The following is a 16,358-nucleotide window of genomic DNA, read 5'->3' on the forward strand; positions in this document are numbered from 1 at the left end:
ATGTAAGTAAAAAACAAGTTACAACGATTTTTCAGTGAACATGGCGTTATGTATAGCAACTGCTCACGCCATGTTCAATACATAACGTTGTTTATTTCTTGTAAGAATCTTACTATTCGGCGCACGAATTGGGATTCAAAAGAACAAATTAAACGAATTAAATAACCCGTATGCATTCATATTCGAAGATATAACAAAAATATTTTTATTTATAAGTACTTGTAATTGACAATTTATAATTATGAATTAATAACATAACATGTTTCCAATCTTTTGTACGGCGTCTTCTCGTGGTTTGTACCTCGAATATTTCAGTTCAAATTGAACATACTTATGGCATTGACTTTGTTTATTTTTTAAGAACTCAATTTTGTGTGTAAAACCCTTTAGAAAAAAGATGAATTTACACAAAAAAAGAAGAAGTTTTAGTTCAAATTTTTGATTATTACATATATGTACTAGTATCTTTATTTGCGTTTTGAGTCGAGCAAAATCTGATTCTCATTTTATCAATCATTCTCGCATCATTTTAACGATCTTTCATCTTTAAAGGAACTAATTCTTGAAGGAAAACAAATAACTTAATGTCATCTAAAATGTCTAAAGAAAATTAGTCAATGAAAATCAAATCTTCCTAATTTATTTTGGAATATAAGATGTTTATGAAAGTGTGACACAAAAATAATGTATTTCGTACTTGTATGTGGAGGCGTTTTGTTGAATTAAATTCAAAATTGATGAGAAAATGTTTCGAAATCCTTAGTTACTCATAGTTTTTACTTCCAATTAGCAGAATGATAAAAATTTTAATTTTCAGTAAACATCGAATAAAATTCTACATATACACTAAGCAATTTCGATTTACACTTTACATCGAATAAAATTCTACATATACACTAAGCAATTTTGATTTACAGTTTACATCAAATAAAATTTAACATAAACTAATTCATTTATAAAGAGCTCTATGTTTTGTGAATGTTAAATAAAGCAATTTTGATTTACACTTTACATCGAATAACATTCTACATAAACACTAAGTTAATGTATTGATGATTGTTTTCATTATTTATGTTAATGCATAACTTAAATAAGTTAAATCATAATAGAAAGGTACTCACCGCTGAGGTATAAATCATCTGGCTTAGAAATAAATATTTCTTTGTGTGCGTTTTAGTAGGGAGGCCTAACTATACAGTATATATGTTGACCCTAAGTAGATTGTTATCTTTTTGCCTTTTACAAAACAAGAGGTCCCCGGATGTGATCATATGTATCTATTTTCCTGTCTTTTCTTTCTCTTACCAGATCAGAAGTCAGTAAAATAGATGATCATATGAAAGTAGTGTATACACTTTGTCGCTCAAAACATTAATTGTCCGGTAGGTAATACAGTAAAACATGAAATGATACAATTATTAACAACCTTTACATTTAATAATAAACAAAAATGTAATTGTTAAATTTGACTTTAGTATTGTTGTTCTTTGGTTATCCACTAGCAATGAATTTCAGCGAAACTTACATTGATTGCTACAAACAATCAAAGTACTGAAGTACTGAAAGCCGGGCTCTTTTGGTGTGTCTTTATGCATATCGTGTAGTAAAGACTGAAAATCTCTCTCTCTCTCTCTCTCTCTCTCTCTCTCTCTCTCTCTCTCTCTCTCTCTCTCTCTCTCATGCTTTTAATGTCGGCAAAGCATTAGAGAGCGACCCAATTTTGTAAGCGGCTATAAACAAAAATATGTCTAGTAGAAGTTAAAAAGTTCAACAGTTGCTGCCTTGAATTTTGCAACAAGCATTATATATTCAATCCCCATTTCTTCATCGCGCAGTAAAGTAGTTCATGGAAATTCATACGCATTGTATGTGTCCAAAATGATTAGTAATGTTTTAAAAACACCGCGGGAATGATAAGGCAACTCACAGCGATCAAATTCCTCTGATCAATATGACGTCACAATAAGCAGCATGATGTCATATTTTACTCAGAAACATGTCGATTTTAACTTTATCTCTGGTTTGAATTATAAAAACTACATAAAATATTACTAGAAACTCTTCTAACTGAATATATCTTCGATTTCTCTCTTTTACGTATAATTATCCTTGATGACGTCACAAGCATGTTTAAAAGAGAAGATCATGTCGGGAGACAAATTATCGGAATGCAGTGTAAACAATGCCGAAATAAGACTTATTTAATACAAATACCTAAGATTTAGATGAGTGCCAGTTAGAATATAATCAGGATAATACAGGCATGGGTGTTTTGATTTATCACCGAGTGTTATAAGGTAAGCGGATCGACATTTATATGGCTTGACCAGCCTTTCCTCTGTCAGTGTGTACAAAAAATGGCAAATGTGTAACACTACCCCGGATATTAGGAAAGATGATTTTGGTAAATATCAACGGTATATGACCTAAACTACCTGAAAAGTGCTGCTAGAATCCTGTGCTTTGTTGTTTTAAATGAAAAATACGTAGTATTTTCAATGAAATTTTAGAAGTTGGGAGGGTTTTTGATAAATATTTACAATATTTATTTTATGTGATGTACAATAGGATTCTAGCAGTAATACTAATAAACATGAACTAATTGCCGATCGAATTATTGTAGCAAACATACAAATGAACTTCGGGGTAGTGTTACACTTTTTGATTTTTTGTTAAGGTAAAAAAGTGATCTATTTTTAACTGTCACGTGATACCATGGCAGGGCAGCTTCAAAGATCGAGTCGATTCCGAAGTAGAAAAATAATATCTTGTTGAACACATTCACTTGGTATTAATATTCCGCGCTGTTTTCATAAAAATAAACATTTTTTAAATTGATCATAATTTTGACGGTCATTAAACTCGGAGTTGCCTTAACCTACCCGCGACGTTATTAATAAGAAAACTAAAAAAGATAGATAATTCATTCGAAATTTAAAAAAAAGAAACAAAATGCCAACACTTTTGACAAAACGTGGCTCTTTGTATAACTATTTGGTATAGCGGAAGCTTTACCTTGACGCTGTTTGGTTTTTTGTTTACTTTTGAAGTTGTGTTATTTATAGTAACATTGGCGATTTGCCTGCCTATAGCCAGGACTCTGCTTTCAGCAGAGCCCGGCTAAAAACACATTGGAAATCAAACAGAATTTCAATTTTCCAGAGTGTTACATGTAAAGAACATTTTGGCATTAAAGATGAAATAATACACACAAAAAATTTTCAGCAGATTAAACAACACATCGTGGATGTTCACAGCAATTGTTTTGCACGGAAAATAAAAAACAGATTACAACAAGAAGAACGAATTTATACCTTTTTATTCGATTCAGCGAATTCAACACATTTTAAAGTCAAAGATTAATATGAAATTCATTCTTAATACTGCCTTTTTTGTTCTATCATTTTAAGCATCTATAGTTTCCTTTTTTACAACTTCATACAAAGAATATCTATGATTCATGTAAGGAAACAAATGTAGTGCACACATTAAAAAAATCAAGACGTTATAAATTTGAACCTACCTCTAGTGCAAATTATGATTTCAATTGTACTTTAATTTTTGTCTTCGGACTAAAGTTTAGCATGTAAATTATTGGCATACATCTGCGCAGGGGCACTATAAAAGTAGCTAAGAGAGCCAATTCCTTCTGTTCAAACTTGATTTCATTTTTGCTTAGTTTTTATTTCGCTGATTACAGAAAATACTCAAACGCAAGAATTGTAACACTTGTCTTTAAGCAAAGAGTTTAGCTATAAAAATAAAGAATAAGATTCTTCATTCATCTATAGTACTGGAAGTTCGATTAGATTACATTATATAATTATCGTATATAAAGTTATCTTATTTCTCATAAAAGGATACGTCTCTAGGAAGGAAGGAACGTGGACATCAGTCCTTGTAAAGTCATAGCCAAGGGTTCTTACATCCTTCTCAAATTGATTTCTGTAATTTCTTGCACTCAGACAATTCCCCTATCAATGAAAATAACATTGATAAACAGTGGAGTTCTGTCAAAGTCGTTATTATTTCAAATGATGATAGCAAGAATGGACCCTCGAAAAATATAAATCATATAACGTTGCATGAAGTATGAAGTGAACAACAAATGTAAATCATTATTGATAATATTTCTACGATATAAAATGCAAATCACAGACAAAACATATAAGTTATCCGCATCGGAAGGCTCATAAATTGCAAAGAGGCGGGTGGAAGTGCCCTCCATCAAGACTATTTTTTTGAAAAAAAATTCCAATTAAAAAGTTTTTCTATAAAGTATTAACGCTGATTTGGTTAAATCAACAAGTATTTTTCTTGCAGGTCAACGATTTTCTTCGTCATTACTTCCAGTAGTTTCAACACTAGAGATACACATGTAAAACATTTCTACCTCATTAAGATTAAATTTCGTTTTATTTAACAATCAATGATAATAAATGAAAAACTCACCCTTGCTAAGTATTTTCCACCAATTTTCAAAATCTTCATTGAAAATTCCAATATAGTACAGCTTGTTTCAAACGGATATTCAAAACCTAAAACCGATGAATAACGAATTTCATATAAATTATTTAATATCGAGAAGTCTACACAAGTCACTGAACAACTTTAGTATAATTCAAGGGTGGTTTCGTTGAATATACATCAATATACTGATTGTAAAACTTTTTGTGTTTACCAATCAAAACGGTTTTGCAAAATAATGCAATCATTAACAAAGTCGCACTTAAACACGATTATAATGTTTATGACTCTAATTTTAGTTATTTGATAGTTTCATTAAGTGCTTGAATAGATGCAAAAGTATTTGCAATGAGTTTATCCCACACATAGCACACTTTCCATATTTTTACTAGCCCTTTCACTAAATTAATCATAATAACACAACATCTTACATTTTCCCAATGTCTTTACATACATTTAGTCCAACCATGGAAGCTTATAAATAGTGTTTATTAAAACTATACGTAGAACCATATACATGTATCTTATTGATGTTTCTTCTTCACTCACCGTATTTATCTTTGTCTACTGAAAATTCTGTGAGATCATTAATGACGTAATCATACTTGGTTCCTGACGTCAAAGCTTCTTTGAGCTCAAGAATACAATCACATATCTTGATCTGAAGCAAAATAAAAGCAAAAGAGGCTGTCATTATCTACCCCTCTATATAAGAAATCGCTAGAATAATTCCTAATAAAGATATAATTTGTCTACTGGAAAAGTCTTTCTCAGTTTTTTCTCTCTCTCAAAAAACACGTTTCTATTCATGACTACAGTTTTTAATATTATGAGAAAATGTATAAATTCTTTCGTCATCTACATTTATTTGTATAATCATTTAAAATAATTGCACATGCCTTATAGTTTGCACCTTCCCATTTTTCAAGAGTATCCCCGCACACCTTTTTCATATGTTTACTGCAAGCTTTTATAACTTCTTCATCTATCTACAATAAAAGATTAAAAAAATTTCAGATGCATTGATCACAACTAATTTAACTATTTATGTTTTTTTTTTCATTTTAGTGGATAGCAAATATATTCTTTGTACTGATAATTTATGCTATGGTTTTCCTAACTCAAAAATAGTTTATAAATTAAAGTTCTTACTTTCATTTTAGTTTAAAATTGGTAAGAAAAACTCTTACTTCCGCCATGAGAACATAAGCTGGTGACATTTTGAGAAGTTCGTGTAGGATTCCCCCGTCTCCACCACCCAATATCAGAATGGTTTTATCTTTAAATTCATTTCTTCCTAATCCCAGTAGAGTTTCTGTGTAGACCAAGTCGCTTTCACCAAGCACTGAAAGAGGTTCAAACAATGCATTAAATATGATTTTGAGACTGGCATTATCTGACTAACATATCATTTTTCATTTTTTTCTGAGTAGATTTTGCAAGTGTTAGGTTGATTTTAAAATCGTGTAATTTCTGCGCTATGACAAATAACCAAGATATCTACCATGCAGTCTTACTGATATCATTATCGAGAAGTAGAACATTTCCGAATTCTCTAGATTTTGCGATCTTGATATTCTGCCATTTACTGTCCGATTCGAACACGATCTCTTCATAGTCCGTTTCAAATAACCGTTCATCACCTGTCTGTCCATATGTCCATGTGATACCAGGTCCTCTTCTTATTGGAACACTTAAACTATAGGTTTACAGAAATAAGGTTATTAGGTATTTCTGCGCTGTTAAATGATATTTTTTCTATAATTTTTTTTTTGCCAATAAAAAAATGAATTATTCAATTATTATGTAGTATTTACTTTGCAAAAAAGAAGAAATATAGATTGTGGTATATTAAAGTAGTATTTATGAATAAACGTAAAGCCCTCTTCTGATTACTCTGAAAAAAAAGGCATAGAAGTCGTTCGCCTGAGTAAAATTGTCTGCTGGATATTCAAATCACTTATAATTCACTTACATTGTATAAATCACTTAATTTTTTTTTCACATTAAAAAAAAATTTATTATCTATTTTTTTCAAATTATTGTTTCATGTCCTAATGCAGGAATCAAACGGCCTTTATAAAAAGAATGCTATACACTAGTATCACCATACCTTGATTTCTAATGGAGAGAATTAATAAATATTAAATGTGCCGTCTGCTTAATGTATGTTCATTATATATCAAGAACGAACGCCTCATAAAAATAAATTCTGATAAAGAAAACTATGAACATAGGGAGGAAGGGGATCTCAGTTTGAAAAATACTGAAACTTTTACTACATGTACATATGTTTATCAGGATCCTAGCATGGTAAATTCAAAAATTTTAGGACCTTGGGTTTTGAGACTTTCCTTTTACTGAGCTTTGCAGTCAACCAGGAGTCCAATGAAGTTTGAATCTACTCTACATCAGGGTGTTTGAATAGTAATAGCACAAATTGTTATACTGAGAATTACAGAACAAGGTTTCTGCAGATTGTTTCTTTTTTCTATACATACAAGTATGCCTATGTTTAACGTTACTACATTTCCTGTCGATTTACATTATATCGGGTATTGGGATGATGCATCAAAATGTAACTTTTTGTACCTCTGTACACCTTGTATAAAAGAATTTTACGAAAGATTCCATTCTACTGTATTTTAATGTTTAGATCCCTTCTTGGTTTACAAGTTGTATATTTTGTTCAACAATTTCATTTTATTTCTACACTGTTTAAGGATTTGATATTTTGGCATGGCAACATCACAAACTGAAGTAATCTTGAGAAAAATATTCTAAAAGAGTTTATTTTTCTAAATTTTCTGCATCACTGATATTTCCCTAGAGGTTGATACAGGGGTTGAACAAGATTGATTCTGTACGTTATCAGAATAATTGCATTTATATTTAATGATGAGTATTTAATGCTACAGAAAGAATACCTATGTTACGCCCATTTGGTTCCCTATTTGGGCCAAACTATTGGTCCAAGAGCACAATCAAAAACACTTTACACCTCTTTAGATGATAAAACATTAATAGATGATAATTAATTTTGTAAATATTGGCACTTCTGATGCGGTGGTTCAGGAGAAAATCTGTTTACGAAACCCACCCTATTGTCGAAGTTTCCCTTTTGGACATGTTTAATTTCGAGGATAATAATAATTAGATTTATATCCTAATTATATTTTAAACTAGAAATAAGATGAAACCTTTCACTCTTTTTCACTAATTGTCCAAGATGGTTTTCTAAATTCTTTCTTTTCTCTGATAAATTCTACAAAAAAGGAAAATTGTGATAAACACGTTAGTATATAAAATGGCCATTGCCATTGCATGTGTTGTATATCTATAACTATATTTCATAAAAGGAATTTGATTAATTTTTTCATAAATACAGTGTAATCTTTATACTTCAAAACAACGTTTGGAAAAGTTTTTTTTTTCACTAGTCCTGAGAAATTTGAGTTTAGCTGTGTGTATCACCGGAAGAGATAGAAAATACAATATACCTGCAAGGTGAATGGTTCAGACAACGGTTTTATCTGATCGATATCTTCTACGACAAAGGTGATGTCCACAGTCAGATAGGCAAAGTGATACAGATGAATAATTACGTGACTGAAAGCATAAAAATAAATACACATGGTTGCTTGAACGCAGAATATAAAAACTGGAAAAGCGTTGTTTACATATGACATTGTTCAGAATTATACTTACAACAGGCTCATGTAAGATATCTAGAATTGTTTCAGAGCAAATGCACAATGATGATATAAGAACACAAAACAATCGCATTACTGCTAATAGAAAATCTCAAGACCGGGGGTCTTCCTGTGTAATAATGCTCGATCCCGATAACTATTTATAAATCTTATCATTACACAAAATGAATACTTGATTCTAAAAATTCTGAACATCAAACCTGAAAGTACACAAAGCTACGAAAATATTTAGAATTGCTTCAGAGAACAATGAACAAGAAGACTTCAAAATTGCCAGCTGTGTACTCTTATGTGAAAAATGACATCACTGCTAGTAGTCAAACTATCTTGCATGTCAACATAATTTTGATAAAAAATATCTTGCACACAATGCAAGGGGTAGAGATATGCCACCATACAAACTATTTGTTTTCCCTTGGACTGAAATGTCACATTTCATTGGTTTATCCATAGCACGTGATTGTCTCATATATCTCTTTGTTATATTCAGTAGTATATTCTCACTATAATTTAATTCTGGTTGTAACGCGGCATTTGATTGGATAGAAAAATTTAGTTAAATTTGTATAACCTGGTTTGCACGTCACAAGACACGTCACAATGCACCAACGTACTAATTCACTTGACGTTACGTATGAATTTTGAACAGATTTATATCATTTTTAAAAGTAAAACGGACTCAATTTGTACAGCAAATTCCAGAAAATTAAATTATAAGGAATGAACTCAATATCTACCCAAGTTATACTCGTATAACCTGGGTTGGAGCAATTTACGCTTTTTTATAATCCGCTTCGCGGATTATAAAGCGTAAATTGCCCCAACCCAGGTTATACGAGTATAACTTGGGTAGACATTGAGTTCATTTCTTAAATATAACTCTATATAGACGAATAGTCAATAACTGTAATATTAGCTCGTCCGAAAAATATTGACCGGTCAATATTTTTTTGATATTGACCGGCTAGGAATAATATCTAGAGAACATTCCCTCGATTTCAAATAATCGCCTCTGATTTGTTGATTCGTAAACGATGACGTAAATAACTTTTCGCGACTCCAAAACAAGGTGACGTCATAATAGACAGTCAGTCAAGGCAAGTAAACTAAAGACGCGCAATGCGACGATTTGCTATCATAACGGATATAAGGATTTGCGAATTACTGTGAAATGAAATCAGGTAGAACCTCTGTATGTTAATACTTACGGTCGGCGGAATATCACCAGTGACCGTTTGATGCTGATGATATTTTGAAAATGAACTTTGCACAACATTGAATTCGTGAATTCTTTGTTGAGCTGAGAAAATTACGGCAATCTGTTTTCAATTACTTTCTTAAATTTTGGTTTGTTTCTTCATATAACAAAACAAATGTTGACTGTGTTTTCGGGCATTACATAAACTGCATGCCGTAAGTTCTTAAAGTATTTGGAGTAGTTCCCCTTTGTAATTCTTTGAAATTAGAGTAGTTGCCCTTAGAATATTGACGTCACATTGTTTTGTCTAGAGCAGAACAATAAAGAAATAAGGTATCATTTTTGGATGTCTATCGGGATATAGATACGGGTTGGTCACGTGATCAAATCCCATAAAGCCCGAAATCCCATAAAGCCCGAAGGGCTTTATGGAAGATTTGATCACGTACCAACCCGTATCTATATCCCGATAGACATCCAAAAATGATACCTTATTTCTTATATTTACATTTGTTGCAAATTATAACACTAACAATGCTCCATACTTCCTCTTTTGTGATGACCTAGAAAGCCGCTTCGATTTAAATGACGTAACAAAAAATAGTGCAACAATATTGCAAGCATTTGATTATTGTGATGAATGAATATGACACTACTTTTGAGGAGACAACACTTTTTTATCATTAAAAAGGGAAACAGAAAAGAAAATTCACTTGTACAATTGAAAAAACTGATTGAAGCTTGGCGGAATAGTACCACCTGTGTTGAAGTCGTAGAGCGGTTAGAAATTTAAAAACAAGCGATTGAAAGTTGAGTAAGAGTATACTTAGGCATTTTCAGGGGGAAATCTATCGCAGAATCAGATTCAATAGCATAATGATTTCCTCCAACATTATAGAGGAAAGCGATTTTAACTTTGATGATCTTTTTATGGAACAAATCGGACAGAAAACACAAGGATTTTAAAATTTGACCGTGATCCGTGAATGTACTATACACGAAAGGTCTGTAATATTGCATTTGCAATTTTGACCGAGGCTTGTAATAAAATCAGAAATGAATTTTAACTGAATTAACTCCTCTGACAAATTACGATTGTAATTTTCAAGAACACCTCGTTACGATGTCGAACCATAAACATTATGTTTACTGGCGTGCGACCAGTTCTCGCCGAGTACCATTTCTCGCCAGTACATTGTGACGTCATTTTTCGTATATAATTTTATGTGTTGATAAAATGACGTCACAATGTACTGGCGAGAAATGGTACTCGGCGAGAACTGGTCGCATGCCAGTACATGCCTAACGTGTTATCTAACATGAATCATTTATCCCCGCGATTAATGGTTTGTTTTATGAGAATGAATGAATAAAACTTCGTATAACAAAATACAAATACATGTACGTTTATTTTTTATGCCAAAATTATGTTTTCTTTACGATATGTAATAGGTGTGTTTCAGCACAAGCCGATTAGTTTGTGTACATAGAAAAAGTAGTGACCTATATTATTCATGCGCTACTTTGACCTCTTGACCCATAATGATGTTATGCAGAAATAACAGCGGATTGCTCAAACAGTGTTATATAAGGGAAAACATTTGCAAGTGTAAATATAGTGGCAGCGTCGAAATTTGCTCAAATCACTGCAGAGGAAAGGGAGAAAACATTTAAAATTGAATAGCAACAAAACATTGTAAGTAAACATGGGTGAAGCAAAGATTTCGAAAGAGTATTTGAAAGGTGAGATTGAAAATTTTGAAGAGTTTAAATGAGTTAAATTGGAAGAGATGTTAGGCAGCTTGTACATGGGTTTGCGTAGATAATCGCTATTTGTGAATAAATATGTCGCTTGATAGTCCTCGAGAAAACAAAACACTTATTAGGTTAGTTACTGACTCACTACGTAAATATATTGGGTTGATCAATCTCAGAGAAGGCTCGGCTTCGCCTCGCCATCTATGAGATTCATAAATCCAATATATTTCCGTATTTACCGACGATCTACAAACCTTCCATCATCAGAAGTCGCCGTTATCATTTTGTCTCCCCTCTCGCCACAGTCGCACACAGTCTGTAGCTCAGCACTGCCATCGAAACAAACGTTTGGTAGCGATTGGTACAGTTCATGGGCCTCTACAAGAATACAATGTATTGAGAACTCATTTTATTTGCAATGCAAGTTAGTCTTCTTTCTAAATAGTCCATATGAAATTAATGTATTTGCTTAGAAAACTGTACAATTATATATTAATTCCCTTTTTGATTTTTCTTAACCTTAATGAGAAAATATTTACAAAATAAAACATGACTTAACGTAAAGCTCTTGTACTCAATGTCTAATTCTGAACACAAAACCCACGATTCTTGCAAAAACTTACTTGATATAAAATCCAGATTAATATTGCAGAGTTTTTACTTCAACAAAATTGCTAAGAGAGATTTTTGTCCTGATTGATTTCAAGCAGTATCCTTTTTGTAATTACTTCTAAGGAATGGGATTGAAACACATGTACTCTCTCTCTCTCTCTCTCTCTCTCTCTCTCTCTCTCTCTCTCTCTCTCTCTCACCTTCGGAATCAAAAGTCTTTTTATCGAGTGTGAAACACATCATCCATGTTGCAGTACCCATTTTGAAATTCTTCCTTTCTCTTGTTGGTGTCAAAGATCAAGTGAAACAGCTGCAAACTACTGTAAATAACAGTACAAATGTGGAAAAAAGTATATATTCTATTTTTTTTTTAATCAAAAGAAACTTGCAGTTTGATGTGAACAAAATGTATTTTTTTAAATTGGCCAATGTGTATAATTACATCATCAGAAATATTCATTTTATAGATCTGAAAGCCACTAGCAGTAACATCACCACTACTTATATAAATTTGCAACAAGCATTTAAACAAATCGGAGCTCAGTTTTCAAGCAGCTGCTTCTTTATATTACTATTTGATCATTTAAACGTCTTAGTATCTTTAGTTCAAACGCACTATTATTTAACCCTTTTAGGTATCCTAGTATTTAAAATCAGTTTGTTGTATTGTGGCGCACAATACTAATGTGAGATATCCATGTCTACATGTCTTATTTAATTATTTCGAAAGAAATGAGTTATAGAAAATGCGTTGGCAGCTTCTGTCATGGCTTTATTATTTATTTGTTATCTAAATTACCCTTCCTATTGTAGGTCAACTTGCATGCCAGGTAAACAGTTTATCTGTTTTATTTCCTATGGTTTAATATTATGTTATTTTTAACTACCACATTTATATCACAAATGCATGTATTGACATGATTTAGCATTGGATGAGAGAGAGAGAGAGAGAGAGAGAGAGAGAGAGAGATCTGTAAAATCGTCTTTGATAAATTAATAAATATGTTTATTCTTTTGTTCTTTTGCCATAGCAAACAAAAGCTGACAATGAATAGTATATTGCGCATTTTGTATACTCACTTAACTGTGTGTCAGTCGCCTGAACTTGCAAATCAAATTTTGATAAGCTATCGAAAATGAACTGCACCTGCAAATGTTGACATTGTTTAGCTCGCACACCCGCTTCCTATACATTCCGATTACACTCTACCTGTTAAGGTGGCCTAACTTTCTAGGTGTACAGTACATGTATCATTATCTCGTGATATATTTTGATTTGCCTATTCTAGGTTGTATGCTTCATTCTTCAATTTACATACAATTAATTGTTATCTTTCATGTGCATATACCTTTACTTGTTCTGTGTAAGATATTGCATAATTATACTTTATCTGGCGTTGAAATAATAAGCCCAGTTTTATTTTTAAAACATTATAAGTTTTTTTTTTTTTCATTTTTCCGGGACTAAACAGGCTTGGTTCTAAGAACACAGACACTTTGTTTTGACGTCCACATGACAAACGAAATGAAAGCCATTACAAGAATATCAATTTCAAAGAGCATAAGAACTTAAAAGTCATCAATCATTATTCAAATGGGTCAACATGTGGTGAAAAAATATATATCATTATTAACCTATCTCCTTATGGAGACGAGCTCTATATAAAAATATTGCAACAAATTCACAATTCATTACTTAAATGTGTGGATTTTTCTGTAATGAATGATAGTTTATAGCTTAGCAAACACTATCTAAAAAAATTAAGGAAGATATGATAGCTAATTTGTTAACCACCCGACCTTCTCAACGGGTTTTTAACCTTTTTTACATCACAAGTCCAGAAGGTCACGTTCAAAAGAGAGAAGTTCAAACATGGCATTATTTTTTTTTTAATTTCCAGAGAGCTTTAAAAGAATTCGCCCAATTTTCTTAATGTTAATTTAGGATGGAAAGAGGAGGTCAAATTTTGAGCTGGAATTAAAATGAAAAAAAAATCTTAATGCGTAATAAGAGGGATGTAAAAAATGACATTCTTACCGTGTTTCCAAAATGAGGGATATGGGTTGTTAAAGGTCCTCTAGACACGAATAGTTGTTTTAATTTGTTTGTTGTTTGTGTAGTACATTGTATTGTTCTACAAATTGCTCAATTTGAGGTCATTCACGGCGGCAGGGTTTTGTTTTACATGAATCATTAATTGTTCTATAGAGAAATAATTAATTCTCTTAGGCGAAACGCACTGTGATCTGTGTCTCGGTTTTCTTTTATATAATGGACTCAGATAGTTTTAAAGATATATTTGGTCTTCGAACACAGTACCTGTCATGTTATTTTTGGTATTCTCCATTGCAATCTATCGGGCGTGTATCGTTTCTCGATCGATTGGGGTTTTTCTAGTTTTTTTTCTTTTGCGCTTTCTAAAAGTGTGTGGGTTAGATCTGTATCAACCCATTCTGTCATTAATATATGCCTTTACAATTTTTAACACTTGAAATACATGTAGGTTCATTTAAACAATAAAATGCTTTCGTTGGTGATTCATTTGGGATATGAAGGTAGCGACATTGCAGAAAAAATACATAACCGACGTAAGCGGGTTAGGTAATTTTTTTCTGCAATGATCGCTACTTTCATAACCCGAATGAATCATCGAAGAAAGCATTTTATTGTTTATATTAACATTTTTCTTTAAACTAATTAATAAATTGATTATGAAAAGTTAGAAAAATTCACAAAATTACTGATAATGTACATCAGTACAATTAGCAAAAAGAAAAAGCCAAGCGTCTCCTGTGAGAATTGGAGACTGACATCATCATGATTTTTTCGTACACTCCGTGATATTTCTTAGGTCGCTGTAGGCTTCGACCAATCTATAAACAGGGTGTGTCAATATCAGTCCTTTCAGTTTCTTGTCAGTTTCAGCCGCTGTAGATTTCGACCAATCGATAAATGGGGCGTGTAGATTTTAGTCTGGTTGCTTCTATAGAGCTCTAAGTTTCCGCAAGAAAGAGAGGAAATAATACTTGGTAGATGTAAATATATAAAATTAAACCTTTGCTTTTAAAACATTACTGTGTCGTGCTGTACATGCAATATGCCTGAGTAGAAGTCGATCAGGGTTTGGTTTCTTTAGTGCAATAGCCGGATGCATATATTATATAGATAAATCAAAGAAAATCGGTTAATGGTTGCTCTGCCACAAAATTCTAGATCAGTGGGACGCCGTTTCGAAAAAATTATTTAAATTACTGGATAGACTAGTTTCAACAGATTTTTTGGTATGTATTGATGATTGTTGATTGTACATTTACTATGTAGAGACAATGATAGTTCGATAGGTGTTCAGCATTCTATGCGGTAGTAGAGAAAAAAAAGGTACACCTACAAATCAATCTGTCAGATGTCAGTCAGCATTAAAATCAGATATCTCTATGATCGGTTATGTGGTTCGCTTGTCTTGTATAGGTATCCCCGTCATCCACGGATTAAATGATCTGATTAGGAATGTAGATTGATTGGTTTGTAAACCTAATTCATTTCGTACAAAGAAGATGGGTGAATAAGATGGCGCAAATCGCGCCCATTGATTAAATCGTAAAATAAAGTTTCAATATAGTTTTCTTATAAATATCTACTTTTTAATAATATACAATTAATTAATACAATTATGAAAAAGCCCAAATCGGTGTTATGTGATATATACATGTACATAGTTTGGAACGAATTTTTGAAAGAATTATCAGGTATATGTATATATTTCATTTATTATTATTTTTCAGTATCTTATCCGTCCTAATATAGGCATTAATTGCACACGCATTGTTATTTCCCCATCTTACATTTCATTAAAATATATGACATATGTATGAAAGTGAGGTCGAAAAACCGTGTAACATCACCCTTGGCTAGCGAAGATTAATTGTTAAGAGTACGAAGACGTAAATTTCAAAATTTTACAAGTGTCTACTTTTAACTCAAGAGAGATGACAGTTAATTATATCTTTACACACAAATCACATTTCAAACTAATTTTTCGGGGGTGGGGGGGGGGGGGGGGGTTAAGGGATTACTGTGTTTGCCGGGGGGGGGGGGGGGTGTAAGTTACCAATGGAATGAAGAAAAATTAATTTTATAGCCCCCCCCCCCGTCCCCTTTAGATCCGCGCATGCTGCGGAATTACAGTTTTGAATATTTCTAACCTTGGATATATAATTAGATAAACACAGTTATTTTATATAGGCAAGTTGCATATGTTGAGCGATCAATTAATTTGATTTTAACATGTCTAAGACATGACTTTAAATAATTCAATAATATTTCAAATTAAATATAGTATCACATAGCTTTATAACTATTCTATATACAGGATGGAAATACATGTTTGGAAAGAGACGATAAAAAACAACAACAAACAAACAAACAGCCACTTACAGATGCAGCATTATAAAAGTAAAAAAATTGTTAACATTAGATCAATAAAAATTTGTAGGCATATATAAATAATTGAACCTCTTGCTTTTATACAATATATTCATATAAAATACAAAACACAGTATTTATGGTCTGGTTTTAACATAATTTATCATGTTTGTTTCAGAATCATATC

At 32.0% G+C, this 16,358-nt stretch overlaps 1 protein-coding gene across 3 annotated transcripts in view; it reads right to left on the reverse strand.

Moving 5' to 3' along the window:
* The window catches only part of LOC105326122 (spermine synthase), an 85,463-nt gene extending 71,565 nt beyond the window's left edge, over positions 1-13,898 (reverse strand). Inside the window, exons 1-12 of one of the 3 annotated variants that reach the window (XM_066081428.1) lie at positions 13,787-13,898; positions 11,949-12,068; positions 11,391-11,514; positions 7,968-8,076; positions 7,668-7,732; positions 5,985-6,166; positions 5,658-5,812; positions 5,367-5,456; positions 5,017-5,128; positions 4,453-4,538; positions 3,865-3,974; positions 3,303-3,451 (exon numbers count right to left, since the gene is read on the reverse strand). In XM_066081428.1, the coding sequence (XP_065937500.1) occupies positions 3,406-3,451; positions 3,865-3,974; positions 4,453-4,538; positions 5,017-5,128; positions 5,367-5,456; positions 5,658-5,812; positions 5,985-6,166; positions 7,668-7,732; positions 7,968-8,076; positions 11,391-11,514; positions 11,949-12,009 (1,140 nt within the window). In that variant the 5' untranslated portion in view covers positions 12,010-12,068; positions 13,787-13,898 and the 3' untranslated portion in view covers positions 3,303-3,405. Of the gene's footprint in view, positions 1-3,302; positions 3,452-3,864; positions 3,975-4,452; positions 4,539-5,016; positions 5,129-5,366; positions 5,457-5,657; positions 5,813-5,984; positions 6,167-7,667; positions 7,733-7,967; positions 8,077-11,390; positions 11,515-11,948; positions 12,069-12,828; positions 12,957-13,786 lie in introns of those variants that run through there. The other 2 variants (XM_034451722.2, XM_066081429.1) reach the window with 2 other exon arrangements.
* Between the last annotated feature and the right edge of the window lie 2,460 nt (positions 13,899-16,358).

This window comes from Magallana gigas, chromosome 4, assembly GCF_963853765.1.
Source record: "Magallana gigas chromosome 4, xbMagGiga1.1, whole genome shotgun sequence".
NCBI lineage: Eukaryota > Metazoa > Mollusca > Bivalvia > Ostreida > Ostreidae > Magallana > Magallana gigas.